Source organism: Hylobates moloch, unplaced genomic scaffold (assembly GCF_009828535.3).
Source record: "Hylobates moloch isolate HMO894 unplaced genomic scaffold, HMol_V3 SCAFFOLD_15, whole genome shotgun sequence".
NCBI lineage: Eukaryota > Metazoa > Chordata > Mammalia > Primates > Hylobatidae > Hylobates > Hylobates moloch.
Genome location: NW_026652290.1, coordinates 82,269,187 through 82,290,885, shown reverse-complemented (window position 1 = coordinate 82,290,885; position 21,699 = coordinate 82,269,187). Strand labels below are relative to the sequence as shown.

Sequence of the window (21,699 nt, the reverse complement as noted above, 5' to 3'; positions counted from 1 at the left end):
TTATTTAGCTTGTTTGGTGAGGACATGTTTTCATGGATGGTCTTGAAGTTTGTGGATATTCTTCAGTGTCTGGGCATTGAAGAGTTAGGTGTTTGTTGTAGTCTTCACAGTTTGGGCTTGTTTGTCCACATCCTTCTTGGGAAGGCTTTCCAACTATTAGAAGGGATTTGGGTGTCGTGATCTAAATCTTTGGTCACTGCAGCCATACCTGCATTAGGGGGCACCTCCAGCCCAGTAATGCTGTGTCTCTTGCCTTGGTTGTCTTTGGTAAGATCTGGGAGAATTCCCTGGACTACTAGATGGAGACTCTTGTTCTCTTCTTTTACTTTCACTCAAACAAATGGACACTCTGTCTCTGTGCTGAGCTGCCTGGAGCTGGAGAAGGGATGATGACACAAGCACCCCTGTGGCCACTACCACTGGGACTGCTCTGTGTCAGACCTGAAGCCAACACAGCACTGGGGCTCACCCAAGGCCTATGATGATCACCGCCTGGCTACCACCTGTGTTCACTCAAGGTCCAAAGACTCTCCAATCAGCAGGTGGCATATCCAGCCAGGCATCTTCCCTTCAGGGCAGTGAGTTCACTGTGGCCCCAAGTAGGTCCAGAGATGCCAACTGGGAGCCAGGGCCTGGAGTCAGGAACCTTAGGAATCTACCTGGTGTTCTACCCCAGTGTGGCCAATCTGGTACCCAAGTTGTAAGACAAAGTCTTCTTACTCCTCTCTCTCCTTTCCTCAAGCAGAAAGAGTCTCTCCTCACAGCCACCCAGCTGGGAATGTGCTGGGTCACATCTGAAGCCAGCATGTCTCTGAGTCTCATCCAAGGCACACGGCAAGTATTGCCTGGATACCACTGCTGATTATTCAGGGCCCAAGGGCTTTTTAGTCAGCAGCTGGTGAATCCTGCCAGGACTGGATCCTTCCCTTCAAGGCAGTGGGTTTTCTTCCTGATTTAAGTGTGTTTTCAAATGTCATCTGGGAGTTAGGGCCTGGAATGGGGGCCTCACGACTGTGCCTGGTGCCCCATCCTACTGTGGCTGAGCCGGTATCAAAGTTGCAAGAGAAAGTCCTCTTTACTCTATCCTTTTCTCTCCTAAGCAGGAGGAAGGAGTCTCTGCAAGGGCTGCAAGCTGTGCAGCCTGAGGCTGGGGGAAGTGTGGTATAAGCATTCCCTTAGCAGCCCTGGCTGGTATCTCACTAGGTGGTATGCTCCCCAAGTCCATTGGCTCCAAGACCAACACAGCACCAGGATTTGCCCAGGAATTGCAGTCCTTGTGGCCTAGACTGCCTTTCAAGTTTATTTAGGAACCCAGAGCACTTTAACCGACAGTGGAAGAGCTTGCCAGAATTCAGGTTCCGACTGCTGGGATGAGCTATTCCTCTCTGGCTAAGGCTGGCCTAAATGCTCCTTCTGTGGGCGCCAGCTGAGTTCTGCCTCGTATTGCTTTCCACTGTGTCAGGGCAGCGCTGAGTTCCAATGCAAAGTTTCACAATCACTGTGTTCTCCCTCCCTCTTCCCTTCCCTCTTAAGTGCCTGTTTTCTTAATATGATGTTAAAATCAGGTATTGATATTACTTACCTGATTTTTGGTTCTTATAAAGGTGCTCTTTTGTGTAGCTAGTTCTTCAATTTGGTGTTCCTTCAGCAGGGACAATTGCTGAAGGCTTCTATTTATTTGATCATCTTGCTCTGCCTCCCTCTCTTCATGTACTTTATATCACTTGGTGTTCCAAACACTTTATGAGGTAAATGTTATAACCTACATTTTAGGAATGGAAAAAATAGAAGCTCAAGAAGGTTAAAGAATTTGCCCAAAGTCGCATTGCTAGAAAGTAGCAGAGATGGGATCTAAACTCCAAATCTAGTGTTTTTTCCACTGGATGAATACAGGCCCAGATTTGTATATTGAATACAGCATTTACAGGCATACCTCAGAGATACTGTGAGTTCAGTTCAAGACCACTGCAATAAAGTTAATATCACAATAAAGCAAGTCACATGAGTTTTCTGGTTTCCCAGTGCATATAAAGTTATGTTGGCTGGGTGTGGTGGCACATATCTATAATCCCAACACTTTGGGAGGCCAAGGTGGGCAGATTGCTTGAGCCTGGGAGTTTGAGATCAGCCTTGGCAACATGCTGAAACCTTGCCCCTACAAAAAATACAAAAATTAGCCAATCACGGTGGCATGTGCTTGTAGTCCCAGCTACTCAGGAGGCTGAGATGGGAGGGTTGATAGAGACTGGGAGGTCAGAGCTGCAGTGAGCCAAGATCGCAAGACTGTACAAGCCTGGGCAACAGAGTGAGACCTTGTCTCAAAAAACCAAACAAACAAACAATAATTATGTTTACACTATACTATAGTCTATTAAGTGTGCAATAGCATTATGTATAAAATAACAATGTATATACCTTAATTTTAAAAATACTTTATTGCTAAAAAAAAAAAAAGCTAATGATCATCTGAGCCTTCTGTGAGTCATAATCTTTTTGCTGCTAGAAGGTCTTGCCTCAATGTTGATGATCAGGATGGTGGTTGCTGAAGCTTAGGGTGGCTGTGACAATTTCTTAAAATAAGACCACATTGACATTTGCCACATCAATGGACTCTTCCTTTCACAAAAGCTTTGTGGCATGTGATGCTCTTTGATAGTATTTTACCCACAGTAGAACTTCTTTCAAAATTAGAATCAATCCTCTCAAACTCTGCTGCTGCTTTACCAACTAAGTTTATGTAATATTCTAAGTCCTTTATTTTCATCTCAACAATGTTCACAATGTGTTCAACAGGAGAAGTTTCCATCTTAAGAAACAACTTTCATTGTTCATCCATAAGAAGCAACTACTCATCTGTTCAAGTTTGATCATGAGATTGTAGCAATTCAGCCACATCTTCAGGTTCCACTTCTCAGTCTAATTCTCCTGCTATGTCCACCATATCTGCAGTTACATCCTCCACTGAAGTCCTGAACCCTTCAAAGTTATCCATGAGGGTTGGAATCAATTTCTTCTGAACTCCTGTTAGTATTGATATTTTGGCCTCCTCCCATGAATTTCTAATGTTCTAATGGCATCTATAAAGGTGAGTCCTTTCTAGCAGGTTTTCAGTTGACTTTGCCCAGATCCATCAGAGGAATCACTATCTATGGCAGGCATAGCCTTACAAAATGTATTTCCTAAATAAGACTTGAAAGTTAAACTTATTCCTTGGCTGGGCATGGTGGTTTAGACCTGTAGTCCCAGGACTTTGGGAGGCCAGGACAGGTGGATTGCTTGAGTCCAAGAGTTCAAGACCAGCCAGGACAACATAGTGAAACCCTGTCTCTATAAAAAATACAAAAATTTGCCAGTCATGGTAGCACATGGCCTGTAGTCCCAGCCACTCAGGAGGCTGAGGTGGGAAGATCACTTGAGCCCAGGAGGTCGAGGCTACAGTGAGCCATGTCACTGTACTCCAGCCTGGGTGACAAAGCAGGACCCTGTCTTGAATGAATGAATGAATGAATGAATCCATTCATTCATCCATCTGTTCATCCATCCCAGAATGGATGATAGATGTTGTGCTAGCACACATGAAAACAACATTCATCTCCTTGTACATCTCCATCAGAGCTCTTGGGTGACCAAGTCCCTTGTTAATGAGCAGTCATATTTTGATTTTTTTTCCTAAGCAGTAGGTCTCAACAGCAAGCTTAAAATATTCAGTAAACCATGCTGTAAACAGAGGTGCTATCATTTAGGCTTTGTTGTTCTATTTATAAAGCATAGGCAGAATAGATAAAGCATAATTCTTAAGGGCTCTGTGACTTTTTGGAATAGTAAATGAGCACTGGCTTCAACTTAAAAAGTCACCAGCTGCATTAGCCTCTAACTAGAGAGTCAGCCTGTCCTTTGAAGCTTTGAAGACATTGGCTTCTCCTCTCTAGCTGTGAAAGTCCTAGATGGCATCTTCTTCCAGTATAAGGCTGTTTTATCCACACTGAAAATCTATTGTTTAGCATAGCTGCCTTCATCAGTGATCTTAGCTAGATCTGGATAACTTGCTGCAGCTTCTACATCAGCACTTGCTGCTTTACTTGCACTTTTATGTTTATGGTGATGGCTTTTTTCCTTAAACCCCATGAACCCACCTCTCCTAGCTTCAAACTTTTCTTCTCCAGCTTCCTCACCTCTCTCAGTCTTATAGAATTGAAGAGAATTAGGGCCGTGCTCTGGATTAGGCTTTGGGTTAAGGGAATGTTGTTGCTGGTTTGATCTTCTATTCAGGCCACTTTCTCCTTATCAGCAGTAAGATTGTTTCACTTTCATATCATTCATGTGTTCACTGGAGTAGCACTCTTAATTTCCTTCAAGAACTTTTCCAAGTTGCATTCACCACTTGGTTAACTATTTGGTGCAAGAGGCCTGACTTGCAACCTCTCTTGGCTTTCAATACGCCTTCCTCATGAAGGCTCATCATTTCTGGCTTTTGATTTAAAGTGAGAGATGTGCGACCCTTCTTTCCACTTGAACACTTACAAGCCATTGTAGGGTTATTAATTGGCCTAATTTCAATATTGTTGTGTCTCAGAGAATAGAGATGCTCAAGAAGAGAGGAAAAAGACAGGGAAAGGACAGTCACTGGAGCAGTCAGAGGACACACAGCATTTTTTTTTTATTAAATTTTTTTTTCAGCACTCCACTCAAGAAAGAACACACACATTTATCGATTAAGTTTTCCATCTTACATGGGCGTGGCTTGTGGCCCAAAACAATTACAATAGTAACATCAAAGATCACTGATTACAGATCAACATAACAGATATAATAAAGAAAAAGCTTGAAGTATTGTAAGAATTACCAAAGTGTGACGCAGAGACATTAAGTGAGCACGTGCTGCTGGAAAAATGGTATCAATAGACTTGTTCAGTGCAGAGTTGCCGACAAAACTTCAATTTTTAAAAAAGCACAGTATCTGTAAAGCTCAATAAAGCAAAGCTTAATAAAACTACATATTCCTGTACATAGGAGATGTTCATATTTTCTTTGTATAGGAAATGGGTATATGTTTGCGAATGTATAGAGAAATATAGTGGGGTATTTTTCTTTGCTCAGACCATAAAGCCATCACTTTCTTTCTTTCTTTCTTTTTTCTTTTTTTTTTTTGAGATGGGACTCGCCCTGTTGCCCAGGCTGGAGTGCAGTGGCATGATCTCAGCTCACTGCAAACTCTGCCTCCTGTGTTCAAGTGATTCTCCTGCCTCAGCCTCCAGAGTAGCTGGGATTACAGGCATCCTTCACCACACCCAGCTAATTTTTGTATTTTTAGTAGAGACAGCCTTTTACCATGTTGGCCAGGTGTGTCTCAAATTCCTGACCTTAGGTGATCCACCCGCCTCAGCCTCCCAAAGTGCTAGGATTACAGGCGTGAGTCACTGTGCCTGGCTGAAGCCATCACTTTTTAATAAAACCCCTTCACCATCATTTTTTGCCTGTGTAAAGCTTGTCTGCCGATATACCAAATATAAAAGTTGGGGCATAGGAACTATATTTTTCTGGAAGTTGGGGCATAGGAGCCATACTATTACTGTTGGAGAGAGAAGGGAAAAAAAGAAAGAAGAGAAAATTCACAGAATCACCTAAAGGTGAAATGTATTTAAATCGAATTATATCCTCTTCCCAGCATAGTCTCTGACTCATAGTAGGTATTCATCAAGTGTTAAGATTCTATCTCTGCCTTAAAGAATAGCTTCTATTAAAATTTTATTTGGAAAATTTCTAAGATATCAACCATTTTTATAGTCCTGAGAACTGTATATAAATAATATTTCAGTACCTTCCTTATAACTATATTTATTTCTTACCTAAAAATATGATTTTTAAAATATGACTTATGGATTTGCTTGAAGGTAGATGGTTATATTCCAATGGATATTTGTACGTTACAGGGCCCCAGTATCTATAAAGAGGAACCGCCCTTGGATTAAGTTATTTTGAGGAGCATTAAAGGCAGGAATTTAGGTTTATAGGAAGGACTCACTTAGCTCCCTGTGGGCTCCTCTATCAGAGACCCTACAGTAGAGGAGATAGAACACCCTGACCTTGAGACAGTAGAATCTTACTCAGAGTGAAGTCTGAATCAGAAAGAATCCTGGAGAGAAGAAAGGCAGATGGGCTGTGCAGGCCTCTCATCCTCTCCTGACCCTTAAGAAGATGCCCTTGGTTCTTTCCACAGTGACAGCTACTTGAGCTTTGTTCAGTCTGCAGTTCTTCCATTCCAATGAGCAGGGACAAGGTGATTGCCTGCTATCTCAGTCTTTATCAGATGGGGACCTTGAGAAAGACTTCTTGTGAAGTGATACAGACCATCGGTTGGAGGTGCTCTTAACCTTTTTCCAAGATGACACGGCTTTTTGTCCCAGGGGTACTGAAACAGGACTCAGCATGTCAGCAACAGGCTCAGAAGAGAGATGAGTTTTCAGTGGGACAGAGTCAGGGCATCTGAGCCAGGGAAAGTGATGAATTGTACAATAAAGCCCTTTTGAATCTGCTCTCTTCTGGCTTATTTCCCCTAGGGCATGTGAGTACGCTGTAGATCTGTTTATTTTTCTTACTTGTTTTCTGCATTGAGTAATACCATTTTTGAGACTCCTATGAAGGGGGTATCTAATGTAGATGGCTCTGTAAGTACAATATTATGATCTGGAGTGTGAAGATTGTCCTTCTGACTACTTGAGTCTGAAATCAGTGATTCAACAGTTCTAACTGTTGGCATCCCAATCCTGGGAAATGGGTGGTGGTGAGAGCCATTGTACCAGTGAGTGAGCTCTGGGAATGCATCTGCTCTCTTCACAAATTCCAATAAAAATAGACTGCCAGGGACAGCTGATGGCACTGCTAGGCATGCTTAGGCCCAGGCTGCCTTCTGTCAAAAACTCATGCCATTTCAAAAGACTGCAGTTTTTAAAAAATCTTTTTAAAACATTGTCTCTGGAAGAACTCGAGTGTCCCCAAACTCACCTCTGCTCTCCTTGTCTCAAAGGGTAGTGTCATAACCTGGTTAAACATATTTTTAAAACCTTTGAGATTCAAAAAAATATTTGATAAAGGACTATTATGCCCCCAGGGTTACTGAATGGGAAGCAATATAGCAGAGTACCTTATGTATTGAGAGGGTTTCGGGACTATTGAAGCATTGTCTGAGGGCAGCAGATGGTCTCTCCACCTCTGAAGCCATGAGGAAGACAGATCCAATTGCATTAGGCATAAGTAGTCAACAGCTTAGTGTTTTAGAATATTCTAGAAGGATGCCAAATTAGCCACCCCTGGGACCATTCCTGAGTTTACTAATATCACAGCTTCTCCCAGAGAGTATTTCTATCATGTCTCTGAGGGAAGCACTAGTGTGTGAGCCCCTAAGAGGCCTAGACTTGAGACCCTCTCAGCAGTATGGAGGTCCTACAAGAGTGACAGCAGTCCATGGTTCACTGCCTCCTCAATAAGTGTCTCTGTTTACCTGCAGGTAAACAATCTTTTTAAACTAACCTGACCCTCTGTTCCCCCTCCCCCCATTCTCAGTGACCCATAGAAGGTGACCTCTGAGAAGGAAAGTGTAGCTCTGACTTGAGAGCTAGGTCCGAGAGCTAGGTCTCACATGTTTTGGGAGGAGGAGTAGAGGTTTGCGAAAGGAAAGGGAAGGAGACAGCAGAGGGAGGGGATTAGGTATCTGAGAAGAGGATTTGACTTTAGAAGAGGTTTGACTCATCCATCAAAAGAGCAGTCATAACTGTCTGAGAAAACCATTGGGATATCAGTACGGTAATGTATCTTGACACCCCAGGGAAGTAAAGAACAACCCCAGAAACCAATTGATTTAGGCATCCCCCTGAGCAATCTGTTCAGGTCCTCGTGAAGAAGTGAGGAGAAGCCTTCTGAATCTGCAGAGCCCCCAGGGCAATGGAAATGGAAGAATTTGTCACAGTCTAGTTGATTTGGAAACCTCCACTGGGTTCATTTGAAGCTTCTCAGCCCTGCTCACTGTTTATTTCACTGTTTTCCCTTCCAAATGACTGAGCACTCTTTAAGCTCAGAAAACATCTGAGTTAGAATCTATGCATTTTCCTCTATCAGCCAGATATTTATTTTTGTCAGCAACTATTTACATATAAATGAATATGAAAAGTGATTAATGTGAAACCAAGGTGCAGACTTGAAGTTAACTTTGTTAGATGGAGATTCCCAAAGAAGAGACCTAAGAAGACCCTTTCCGTAATGTTCTGATTCCAGCTTCACTGAGTGAGCCCCTCTAGGACAGCCAGTGAGCAAGACCAAGAGTAAGTGTTTGGGAAAATAGGGCTGACCACATTTAAGTCATCTGGGACTGAACATTCAGCAGGAAAAAATGAGTAGGATATTGTTTGGACCTCCTGGACTGGCCCTCTGATTTTCTTATTGTTTCTCTCTAGCTTATCATCTCTGTCTTTTTATTCTGCTTTCTGGGAGACTTTCTCAAACTTTTATAAAAATAGTTTTTAAAATTTATTTTTACAGAGATGGGGGCAGGGGGTCTCGCTATGTTGCTCAAGCTGGTCTCGATTTCCCAGTCTTAAGCCATTCTCCTGCCTTGGCCTCCCAAAGTACTGGGATTACACATATGAGCCACTGCACCAGCTGAGACTTTCTCAACTTTATGTGCCAACCAGATGTATCTGTTTCTCCCTTTAATTTGTCAACTTTTGCTTCATGTATTAAAAAATTCTGTTATTGGGTATAATTGTATTTAGGATTTTTATGTCCTTTTGAAATGGTCCTCTTTTTTTTTTTTTTTCTTGAGACAGAGTCTCGCTCTGTCACCAGACTGGAATGCAGTGACTCAATCTCAGCTCACTGCAACCTCCTTCTCCCTGGTTCAAGCGATTCTCCTGCCTTAGCTTCCTGAGTAGCTGGGATTACAGCCACGCGCCACCACGGCCAGCTAAATTTTGTATTTTTGGTGGAGACGGGGTTTCACCATGTTAGCCAGGATGGTCTCGATCTCCTGACCTCGTGATCCACCTGCCTCGGCTTCCTAAAGTGCTGGGATTACAGGCGTGAGCCACTGCGCCCGGCCAAAATGGTCCTCTTTATCTCTGTTAATACTCCTTGTCTTGAAATCTTTGTCTGATTTTAATATGGTGACACCAGTTTTCTTTATTTTTCCCTGGTTTTTAGTATTTTTAACAAACTTTTTTTTCTGGTTTTATTAAACTTGAAATAGAATGATTCTTACAGCATCTCTAAAGCCAGCAGATGTTGTTCGAGCACAGATTTTAAAAGCCCTATAAAGGGGAAAAAACACACTCAGAGCAGTTGCTTATTTTTCTATTCTTTCACTGAACAGCAATCAACACAGAAGACTTCTGTGACCAAATGTGTGGGGACTTTTCCCCACACACCAAGCAAGCAATCAGTTTTGCAGCAGACATAAGCTGAGTATCCTCCAATTCAATTCTGACACTGTCTACCTGGAGAGTGTCAGAACCTATAGATTGAGGGCTCACCCAGTCCCACAAGACTGCCACCCGACTTCCAGTGCCAGTCACAAGCCCCAGGCTGCTTTTCCTGTGATTCTGACCAACTGGCTATAAATCAGGAATTCCACAACCCCCTCCTTGGGTTCAATTAATATGCTAGAGTAGATCCTAGAACAGGAGAAACATGTTTACCTGTCTGTTACGAAGGATATCATGCCAAATACAGATGCAGAGTTGCATAGGGCAAGGCATGTGAGAAGGGGTATGCACTTTCCATGCCCTTCCTTGGCAGACCACCCTCCAGGAACCTCACACGTTCAGCTCTCCAGAAGCTATCCAAACTCTGCCTGCTGGGGCCTTTTATGGAGACTTCATTGGGTAGGCATGATTAACAACCATGTAGAAATGTGATTGGACAAAAAGGGTATGATCTAATACGAATAAACTGAGGGGGAAACCCAGCAAGTCTTGTCTGTTCAGGTTCTAGTTTTTGTTTTTGTTTTTTTTTTGAAATGGAGTCTCACTCTGTCACCCAGGCTGGAGTGCGGTGGTGTGACCTCAGCTGACTGCAACCTCTGTCTCCCGGGTTCAAGCGATTCTCCTGTTAGCCTCCCAAGTAGCTGGGATCACAGGCACATGCCACCATGCCCAGCTAATTTTTGTATTTTTAGTAGAGACGGGGGTCTCACTATGTTGGCCAGGCTGGTCTCGAACTCCTGACCTCAGGTGATCCGCCCGCCTCAGCCTCTGAAAGTGCTGGGATTACAGGCGTGAGCCACGGTGCCTGGCCCCCTGTTCAGATTCTTCTTGACCTCTCTGTGCAGCATTCCTTCCTCCTGGGGGGGCAGGAACCCTTCTGAAATGAGGGTCTTTTGGCCAACATAAGACAAGGTAGGTCAGAGCTCCAAGACAGAAAGGCACAGGGGTGGGGTGCGGAAGACTAGCATATGTTTTTGGTTTCTAAGGTCTGCCTTGGGGAGAAAGAGGAGCAGGTGAAAGGGGGGCAGGAGAAGGTCAAGGAGAGAGACTCTGTTTTCTGAGGCCTGCTCTTGAAGCTTTAAGGTGCCCCAACAGTATAACAAGTGCAATGGAAGTTCCTGGCTGATAATGCCCATAGTGCTTGTTACACTGTTGGGGCACTTAAAGCCTCAAAAGCAGGCCTTAGAAAACAGAATCTCTCTCTTTGACCAATATATAACCAGTTATTACGTAACTCCCACAGAGCTTGTTTATATCACACCTATAAAGCCATTTTTCGTTACCATTTTTAATAGCTTTATTAAGATATCATTGTCATTTGGTAAACTATATATTATTAAAATATACAATTTAATAAGTTTTGAAATATATACACCAGGAAACCATCACCACAATCAAAATAATAAACTTAATCATCACCCCCAACAGTTTTCTTGCACCCCATTATAATCCTCCCACCTGCCCTCCCCATCTCCCCCACCTCACCCCCAGGTGACCACTGATGTGTTTTTTGCCACTATAGATTCATTTATATTTTCTATAATTAGTTTTTTGGGTTTTTTTGAGATGGAATCTCCCTCTGCCGCCAGGCTGGAGTGCAGTGGCGTGATCTCGGCTCGCTGCAACCTCTGCCTCCTGGGTTCAAGCGATGCCCCTGCCTCAGCCTCTTGAGTAGCTGGGACTACAGGCATGTGCCATCACACCCAGCTAGTTTGTGTGTGTGTGTGTGTGTGTGTGTGTGTGTGTGTGTGTGTGTGTGTGTATGTGTTTTAGTAGAGATGGGGTTTCACCATGTTGGCCAGGATGGTCTCCATCTCCTGACCTCATGATCCGCCTGCCTCAGCCTCCCAAAGTGTTGGGATTACAGGCGTGAGCCACCGTGCCCAGCCTGTTTTCTAGAATTATATATAAATGGAGTCATACAGTGTGTACTGTATTTGTCATTTTGGATGATTTTTAGAGTTCTATCGTCAAGTTCACTGATTATTTCTTCTATAGTATCAAATCTGCTATTAGTCCCATCCAACACATTTTTCATTTTAGATTTTGTATTTTTCAGTTTTCAGATTTCCAATTAGTTATACTTCTAAAATTCCCCACCTTGTCACCCATTATATTCATCTTTTTCTATAGATTCTTTAGCATAGTTATAGTAAATATTTTAAGTCCATATCTGCTGATTCTAACATCTGAATTATCCATTAATCTAGGGACTGTTTTTTCTTTTGATTATGGGTTGCATTTTCTTGTTTCTCGCTGCGCCCAGCCAGTCCGATTATTTTTAAATGCATACTGGGTCAGTGTGAATGATGAGTTATAAAGACTCAGGATTCTGTTATTTTCCTTTGCAGAGTGGTAAGTTTTGTTTTAGCAAGGAGTTACATTGGTGGATCACTTCGATTCTGTGGAGGCTTGGTTTAAAGTTTTATTAAGCCTCACCTATTTCAATTTTGCTCTTAGTCCCATGGGATTTCAATGGAAAGACCAAGTTGTTTACCAGGCCCCTTTAACTTCACAGAAGTTGAACTTCAAATTCTGTCTTCTCAGCACTGGACAGCTCCTGAAGTCACTGCTTGGCTCCTTGAGCCTTCTAGCTGATGTTTTCCATCGGGCTCCTGGCAATCTCACCCTGTACTTGCATAGTTCAGAAATAAGCAAGTAATGTGAGGGGAGTTTGTATGTAGATTTGAGGGCTCCCCCTTCTGTGTCTCCTTCCTCTGCAGGATCTCCTCCCTCAGTTTCCAGCTGCATTGGCTGCCTCAAGCTCTGACCTCTGGTTCCTCAGCCTAGTAGACTGTAGCTTTTTGCCTGAGCTATATTCATCTCATACTGCATGAACAAAATATAAAGAACAACTGTTTGAGGCCAGGTGTGGTGACTCACGCCTGTAATCCCAGCACTTTGGGAGGCTGAGGTGGGAGGATCACTTGAGGTCAGGAGTTCAAGACCAGCCTGGCCAACACGATGAAACCCTGTCTCTACTAAAACTACAAAAATTAGCCAGGCATGGTGGAAAGACACTTAAGAGTGGCTCTCACCTTGTCTCACTTTTTCTTACTTTGTCTCACTTTTTTCTAGATTCATAACCCCTCCATTTTTTACCCGATTTTGGTTGCTCTCTAGTACTTTCAAACAGTTGTTCTTTTAAAAAAAAATTATTTTATTGTATTTTTGAGACAGAGTCTTGCTCTGTCACCCGTGCTCGAGTGCAGTGGCATGATCTCGGCTCACTGCAACCTCTGCCTCCTGGGTTCAAGCAGTTCTCCTGCCTCAGCCTCCCAAGTATCTGGAATTTCGGGTGGCCACCACCATGCCTGGCTAATTTTTGTAGTTTTAGTAGAGACAGAGTTTCATCGTGTTGGCCAGGCTGGTCTTGAACTCCTGACCTCAAGTGATCCTCCCACCTCAGCCTCCCAAAGTGCTGGGATTACAGGCGTGAGTCACCACACCTGGCCTCAAACAGTTGTTCTTTATATTTTGTCCAGAGTTTATCACTGTTACTGGCTGGAGGGTTAGTCAAAGTAGCCTACCATGACAGGAAGCAGAGCTCCTCAGTCCTTCTATGTGCTTCCCCTCCTGTTTCTCTCAGTTAAGAAAAAACAACATACTATTTATGTTTCAAAGATACTGTATTTTTTCTTCTCTGAGGATATTAATGATAGTGGCTTTTTATTTTTATTTTATTTATTTATTTTTTTTGAGACGGAGTCTCACTCTGTCGCCAGGCTGGAGTGCAGTGGCACAATCTTGGCTCACTGCAACCTCCGCCTCCTGGGTTCAAGCGAGTCTTCTGCCTCAGCCTCCTGAGTAGCTGGGATACAGGCACACACCAACACCTAGCTAATTTTTGTATTTTTAGTAGAGACGGGGTTTCACTATGTTGGCCAGGCTGGTCTTGATCTCTTGAACTTGTGATCCGCCTGCCTTTGCCTCCCAAAGTGCTGGAATTAGAGGTGTGAGCCACCGCGCCCGGCCGTGTTTTTTGTCTTTTAAGTATTCTTCTTCTCTATTTCTTCTCTCTCTTTCTTCCAATTTGTATTCTTCTGTTGATTATTTGTTATTTGGTCTCTAACACCTGTGTTAGAGGGTTTTTGTTTTTTTTCCTGGTGACCTTTGTTGTCAAATAATGTTTGAAAGTAGGAGACTAAAAATCAGAGTGAAAGCTCTGTGCTTGTTCTTGGCAGAACCTGTAGTGCAGTTCACTGTAGGGTGATCAGGTTGGCCTGGTGTTTGGACGATAAATGCGTTTCTTTGGATATTTTCTCATGCGCTTGTCAGATTCCCCAGAGAAGTTTCTTCCTATCTGTTCCCCAGAGGATAAAGGTTTGTTACCTGCATTCTGGGAGCATCATGGGAAGAAGGCTGGAGGCTCACCATTCAGTAGACATAGGTTCACTTGATCTCTCTATGTTAGAATTGTAGCCTTGTCCTTAGCTGTGCATAGTGCCTAGAGTCCCCTAGGCCTGAAACGGTTTTGTCCTCTTCAGAGAATAAATGTCTCGACTGGTGGGACGTAGACAGTTGCCTGGTGGTATGGAGTCGGGAGAGCTTCTTGGGATCCAGCTGCTTCTCAAAGAGCCTTTAACTCCTCTTCCTTGCTTCAGTCCCCTCCCCTACTTCCAGAGGTACCTGGTGTCATTTCATGAGCCTTTGGGGTTCTCTGGACAAATTGGGTCCTCAGCTTTCCACACTGAACCTTCCAGTCTGTCTGTCTTGAGTGCATAGTCTGTTATCACTCATTTATCTGCTTTCCAGCCTCTAAAATTCTGTGGTTTCTTCTCTGATTTTCAGAAGGGAAGGAAACTAACTCAGAAGCCAGCAGCTAGCTGGCTAGGTTGCTTTCATTGGATTGGTTGATTTAAGTGCAAAATCTCCAAGTCCATGGACTTCAACTACTTCTGAGTAGTCAAACCATTAGGGAAAATTTTGCAAAAAAAACCCAAACAAACAAAAAACACAAAAAACAAAAAAAAACAAATAAGTGCCTGTCAGTCAGGGTGAGTACATACCAAAGTGGCAAATATAGGTTAATACATTTGAGAATAAATAAACAAAAACAGAAATGATTTGGACTACATCATGGTCTAGGAAGGAGACAGAGAATTGATATAGACCTTTCCCTGGGGCTCTCTACCTGTGCTACTGTGCTGAGTCTCTGTATCTGGCTCTTGTTCCTGCTTCAAGGAAATGCAGAGGATCTGGGAAAGCTCTGAGCAGAGGAGAGTGAAGTGATAACCTTTTAAGGGCAGGTGGTAAGTACTGGGATTCTTCAGCCCAGAATACAGAGAGGTGGCCTGTCTCAATTGAAAACCATGGCCAGGGTGGAGAAGGCAGATTGGAGCCTGGGCACCAGAACCTGAGATGCTAGGAGGAGAGGGTTGTTTCTGAAACTGCAGCAGGCAAGTTTGGCACAAATAAAAGCACAATTTACCATGGCAGGCTAGAAACTTGGGAAACTATTAAAAGCAGCTCTTTTGATAGGTGGTTTAATTCCATAAGCGTTTAGACAGATGAATGACAGAGCTCCTGCTCCACTAAATACAAAAAGAGAGTGGCTCCTAGGAGACACTGACACTTACATAACCTTCCATTTAGACACTGAGGAGGTCAGGATGCTCTTACTGGGCTGTTAGCAGAACACTGGGCTGGATGGAGAATGAGCAGCTTGGTATAGTAGGAAAAACTTGACACAAATTAAGATCTACATTCAAATCTTGACTCCTCAGCTTACTTATTATGATCTTGAGCAAGTTCTTAACCTTTCTGACACTCCCAAGATTCTGCTGAAGTTAACGTTAAATAAGGTAGTTACATAACCTGCAGTATGTTCAATAAAGCAAGGTTAGCCTGATTCCTAAACTGAATTTATCTGGGCCTTTATTTAACACATACTTGCTGAGGTCATATCAAATACCAAGCAAATACCAAGCTGGGTACAGATATCTTCCCTATCCTAGAAAAGCTCATGAAGTGAAGACACAGCTCTGCTCCATCCTGCAGCCCTTCCTCGGCATGCTCTGAGGCTGTGAAGGTGAGCATTGCTCGGTCCTTTCCTGGCTGCAGGGTGGTGTGCCTGGGGCAGAGAATATCTGAGCATCTTATCCCTTCTCAGCAAACAACCCCACTTCCCTCCTAGCCACTTTCCTAATAACTAAGTAAAAGCTTTCACAACTTTCTAAGTAATACAACACGGTGGTGATGTGGTTTGCAGGCCACTTCTGCTTTTTCATTTACTTGTCTCTGCTGTAGTCTCCAGATGGTCAGAGTTGAAGGTTTTCGGGGAAGTGGAGAGGGTGGGAGTGAGGGGCATAGGAATAGTTCCTGACACTGTGGGAGAGTGAGGTTCACTCCCCTCCTACAAGAAATGTGTTCATAGCCTCTGGGTGCCCACATCATTATGATTAATTGTGATGAGCTCAGATGAGATCGTGCCTCCTCCCAGCCAACTGTGTTCCCTATTCCTTAGTATCCGTCAGAAAAGTTCCACGAGTCTCTTCTCTTGCCTGGTGTACTGTAGCACCTCTCCAGTGACCACTAAACCCGCCTATTCAAAACCCAGCTTTTAAGATCTTTCCATCCTTCAGTATCAATTATATATTTTATTGGCCTTAATTAAACTTTCCCTTTGATCCAGCGTTAAACTACATTGTGAGCCTTTTTTTTTTTTTTCAGACAGAGTCTCGCTCTGTCGCCTGGGCTGGAGTGCCATGGTGCGATCACAGCTCTCTGCAGCCTTGGCTTTGTGAGCTCAAGCAATCCTCCCACCTCAGCCTCCTGAGTAGCTGGGACTACAGGCATGCACCACCACACCCGGCTAACTTTTTATTTTTATTTTTGTAGAGACAGAGTGATGCTATGTTGTCCAGACTGTCTTGAACTTCTGGCCTCAAGCCATCCACCAGCCTTGGCCTCTCAAAGTGTTGGGATTATGGGCATGAGCCACCACACCTGGCCTAATCATGAGATTTTCTTTGACCTACTGCTGAACCTCCTTTCCCTGAAGGTTGTGATGTTGGGAGGGCTGAGTCCATCCTCCCTTTCATCTCGCCTCCACCGTCAGGACTTGTTTAACCTTCACACTGTTACTTCCCTTTTCTAGAACTCACCTTCACACTGTTACTTCCCTTTTCTAGAACTCACGTGCTGTGTGTCAGACTGAGCTTTCCCTGATTCATTCTACAATCCAAGACTTGCTGCACTGTCCTGCTGATGTTCACAGTCGTGCCTGGGAAGAAGGCAGCCCCACTCCCAGTACATTTCAGTGGGAGACCTCTGCGTGCATCCATGGAGACGCAATGGGGCGGGGAAGGAACTGTGGGAGTGCACGTTCCAAATCCTGTGTCTCCACGTGTGGATCAGCAGCACCTCGCTTTCTTGTCAGAGACCTCGCTATTATGGAGCGAGACCTGCTGAGAATTGAGGGGCTGAGGGAACCCCTCCACCTCCTCCCTTCTGCAGCACCCTGCGCCCCACCCAGCAACAGCAGCCGCTTGGCAGTGGGGCTGCTGCGAGCTCAGAGCCGCTGCCGCCCTGCATGTGTCCGCTCAGCTCCGTCTTATGCTGTATAGTTACTAAATATGTACAGGAGGGCCACGGCATCTTTCTGAATGGATTTTTCTTAAGAAATGCGCCAGTGTTTGTGAGGTTCGTGATATTCCCTGTCCTTGCTGTTACCGTCACTCAGCTTTCTCTCGATAAGCTTCATACTTGTTTTTTTGAAATGGGGCAATCTGCTGTTTACCCTCTGCATTCCTATATGTGACCCTCCCTCCCTCCTACTCCTCCGAGGAACAGAATTACCCGAGGTTCTGACAAAAGATAAGCCTGTGTTTTGTGGTTGCAGAGAAGCTGGTGTTCTGCCTGGCTCTGCTTGGTCACAGACAGCTCCAGCAAGAGCAGTTGTTAAAAGTGCCAAGCGTGTGTATCACTGTGACAAGCCGTTTGCTTACTGCCCTGTTCCCTTGCAGCCAAACCAGCTGATGAAGAACTGCTGCCAGGTGGGTCCTACAGCAGGTCACAAATGACCTAGTTTCATTTTAAGCAGACACTCTGTTTGGCCTAGAGGTGTGGAGTGAGAGAACTGTGTTTGTGGGTATGAGTCTGTGTAGCCAACCCCATGACCCCCACCCCTCCAGCCCAACATCCTGTGAGCACGTGTGACCTAGGCCCCGGGGGACCTGCCTGCTCCTCTGGCTTGGGCTCTTCGCGTTTCCCACCTGCCCTCGGCACCAGTCCTTGGTGGCATCACAGTTGGCCACTCAGCTGTGCTGAGTAGCTGTGCTACTTGTGCTGGCAGCTGCAAGGATAGGAATAGCTCAGTGCCCAATGAGCTCCCTGAGCAGATGTGAGGCTGGCAACTCCCCTGCCCTCTGTTTGCAGGCACAGGGTCACAGTCCCATGAAAGACAACTGGAATCTGACCTCCCAGCCATCTCTGGGGTTACTAGGAGGCAGCTGGATGGCAGATACGAGAGGCCCAAATAGCCAAGTTGTTGCGAGACAGAGTGGCTACAATTGAATTGACCCCCTGGGAAGAACGAGGTAACGCGGTAAGGATAATGATGCTCTAGATGTCTGTGTCCTCGGAGGCTGGGCTCCGCTTGGCAGAGAGAGCATGCTGTGTGAGGTGGAGGGTGGTTTTGCAGACGTCTCAGCTTCTTTTCTGAGGAGGAGTTGGTTCTCATCTTAGGCTTCTGCAAGGGCGAGCATGGGACGTCTCCACCACCACCCACTCTTGGAGTTGTACTGGGTCTTGGCTTGGGGCCCTGAGGGTGGGGCCTGTGTCAGAAGCATTTGGTGAGACGGGTGGAGGTGGCAGGCAGGGGTCCTCCTCAGGGTTCCCACTGAGGGGTCCCTTCAGCAAAGACCTGGAAGGAGGTGCCGCATCACGTGGGATGTTTCTTCCCTAAAGAAAAAGACACAGGAAAGCTGTCTGTCTGTACCCTGCTCTGGATTTATTGCCGTACTTGGACGTAGAAGGGGAAATGATTCCCTCACCCTTTCACTTTCTTTCTTTACCCCTATTAAGTGGTGACTGCAGATTCTGGAAACAATTAGCTGCCCGTGACTCAGCTGCCAGCTTCATTTTCTCTGCCTTTTGGGAGAGGCCCTCTCACCCAGGCCCAAGAGATTTGGAGACAGGAGTTAGGCCAGGTCTGAAGCAGGAGAAGGGAGGCCCCTCCTATCTACCCAGTTGACATTTGGCTTTGGGAAAAGCGCAGCTTGTTCAAGCTATGTGTGCCAAGCACGCTTTTCCTTCCTCTTGTAAGTAAAGCTCATGGTTCTGCAGTCCAGTCATCCTAGGAGGATGATGTTGACTGAGACTTCATGCTCTTCCTTTGTCTCTGGAAACTGCCCCCTCGTTCTGACAGAATTCCCCAGGCAATGGAGGAAGGATGCCAAGGCGCCTCTAGTCTGTGCCTTTACCGTTGGAAGCATTTGGTGCCGAGAGGGTTTCCCAGCCACCCCCTCCCTTTCTGGGGCCACGGTATTGCTGCTGTGTGTCAGTGGCATGTCACTGTGGTTCAGTGAGCACATGGGTGGACATTCAGAGACTGTCTGCTCAGCCCCCAGCAGACATGCCCCTGGGGTGAGGACACAGGTTCTGCAGGGCATCTCCCCCTCTGGCTCAGTCATTGCCTGCCCACCCTTCACTTCTTAAAGGTGCGCAAGAGAGGAGGGCCAACTGGAGGGTGTTGCCGGAAGGCTTCAGTCTGCCCTTCACAATTCCCCTTGTGCACAGCCCAGTTTCCGTCGCTCAGGGCCCACCCAGGAAAATGGATTTCAAATGGGGGTTTTCATCCAGAGATTTGTTTAACACAAAACAAGAAAAGCTGAGAGGCAAAACGGGAGTGAGGGGCAACCCAGAGGTGGGGAACAACAACAGCAAGCTGCCCCCATCCTGAGACTGGCTGGGCACCAGGGGAGGACGTGTCACCAGAGCCTGGGGCCAAGGCCACTGGGGGACCTGCCACACCGTGGACCTGTCTGGTGGGGGCTGGAGCCTTGAGAAGCCGTGGTTCTTGTCAGAAACATTTCCCCAGGTGGAGAGAGGGGGCCCCAGCCTCTCCCCTCCTCTTGGCCTCCAGAGTCCTGCAGATGCCTCACAATAGTGAAACCCAGGAAGCAGCTGCCCTGGGAGCCTGGGACAGGTGACCCACCAGGTCAGTCCCCTGCCACTCAGAGCAGAGCAGAGCAGGGGGCTGAGGGCAAGCAGGTGGGGCTGTGCGTGGGCTCAGTGCACTCGGTGTCACGTCTGAGCCTGGTGTTCATGCGCTACTGCTGTCCTAAGTCCCTGGCGAGGGGAGGCGGAGGAGCTGCCCTGTGGGTGTTTGGAGATTCTGTTTTACTCTGCCTAGAGAGGAAATGGCTTTGGGGAGGGAGGGGGAAGCCTTTATTCTTTACTGTTGTCCCTGTTTTCCCTTGGGGGAATTTACTCAGTTAGCAGCCCCTCCTCACCATTCCCCCCAGGAAGGCCATGTCCCAGTTTTCTGTCCACCTCTCCTGTTCCTCTGCACTGTGTCTCTGATTTTCCCTGCCAGGGAAGCTACGCCAGAGCACGCACCCGTGCTCATGAGTGTTTCCCCAGGATAATTCGTTCTGAGCATGATACCACAGTGTGGATTGTCTGTCTGTAAGGAGATGCCATCTACTAACCAATTTGTATTGTGTTTCCAATAAATTCCTGGAAATTTTGCCTGGTCTTATGCTGTTCTTTACTAGGATGGTGGCTCAGGTGTAAGACTGTGTGCACGCACTCCTAGGCCCAGCATCAGGTGGTCCTTGTTTCAGAACCTTGAGCTCCAAGGGCCCCGGGGAGGTAATAGGCCAGGCCCACCCTAGCACCCATCCCCACAACCCAGCACTAGCCACAGCAGGGCAGTTCACGGGAAAAGGGCTGCCTATTACACCTCATACCTCCAGGCCTGGGAGCACAGGGTCAAAGGCCTCCTACTGGGGTGACCTGGCCTTGTGAAACTTCCCTGTCCGCAGGATGTGGCTTATGAGATAGCAGAAGGAGATGCAGACCCTGGGGAAAGGCCTCTGAGAGTCTCAGTGCAGCTGGGGCACAGCAGACCTGCTGAAATAGTGCCATTGCTCCAGCTCAAAGAGGCATCCTTCTATCTTCTGGAGACAGACCCTCCTGCCACCCATGAGCTGGATTCATCCTTCCACCCCCTTAGGGCCTTGCAATAGGGTCCTGACTCAGGCCAGACTGCCACTTACTAGCTGGATGACCTTGGGCAAATTATTCAACCTCTGTGTGCCTTAGTGTTTCCATCTATAAAATGGGATAATAATGGAATCTCCCTCATCAGGACTAAAAAAATTAATATGTGTAAAATGCTTAGAATAAGGTCTGGTACATTCCAGTCCCCATCATCATTCCCCTCCTCCCCAATATTTTTCTTTTCTCCCTTCTCCTCCTGTATTTAAAAATCTCTTCATCTAATCCACCAAATAACAGAACAGTCAAACCACCAAAACATCTGTCCTCTGCTTAGTTTCATCTAAAGCTATTATCTTCTCTCCTTTTACTGGCACATTTGTTGAAGGGGGAAGAGTTGTCTCCATTACTTCAAATCTCATTAATTCCTCAACCCATTATAGCACTTTATGGCTTCCATTCTGCCCCCACCCCCATCCACTCACTGAAATTGCTGTCAATAAAGTCACATTTAATCACCTTCTAATTGTTAAATCCAATGCTATTCTTAAGTCATCCTCTTTGAGCTTTCTTGAGCATTTGAAGCTGTTGTAGCCATATGAATTTTCTTCATTCATTACACTGATCCCTTTATTCTCTACCCAAAGCAATGCTAAGTAACATGCAGATGTCACTCATAGTCGTTTTTTCAGATTTTTTTTTACAAAGATAATTTCAGATCTAGTAGTAAGTCACCTGTGTGCCACTTCCCATTTTCCTCCATCTCAGCAGTAAGTACTCTCTTAAATTTAGTGTTTATCATCCCATACATGATTTTATACAATTAATGCATATGTATGAATCCATAAATGATAGAGAGCATGTTTTGCATATTATTAAATTTCATACAATGACAACCTATCACTTTTTGAAAAGCTTTTAAAAAACAGACCCAGACAATGCATTGTTAATCCAGGCTGTCCATCCAGGGTGTTAATTGACCAGACAGTGTCAGACACGGACACTAGTTTTCAGATCAACTCTCTTCAATATGTAATTAGGAAACACTTTTGAAAATACT

The 21,699-nt window shown here is 45.4% G+C and overlaps 1 protein-coding gene across 7 annotated transcripts in view; it reads left to right on the top strand.

Moving 5' to 3' along the window:
- The window catches only part of MTA3 (metastasis associated 1 family member 3), a 176,568-nt gene extending 155,152 nt beyond the window's left edge, over positions 1-21,416 (top strand). For 4 of the 7 annotated variants that reach the window (XM_032178777.3, XM_058428535.1, XM_058428534.1 and 1 more), the window contains exon 17: positions 14,658-16,136. In XM_032178777.3, the coding sequence (XP_032034668.2) occupies positions 14,658-14,686 (29 nt within the window). In that variant the 3' untranslated portion in view covers positions 14,687-16,136. Of the gene's footprint in view, positions 1-14,657; positions 16,137-16,606 lie in introns of those variants that run through there. The other 3 variants (XM_032178785.2, XM_032178783.2, XR_009209970.1) reach the window with 2 other exon arrangements.
- Positions 21,417-21,699: the final 283 nt, after the last annotated feature.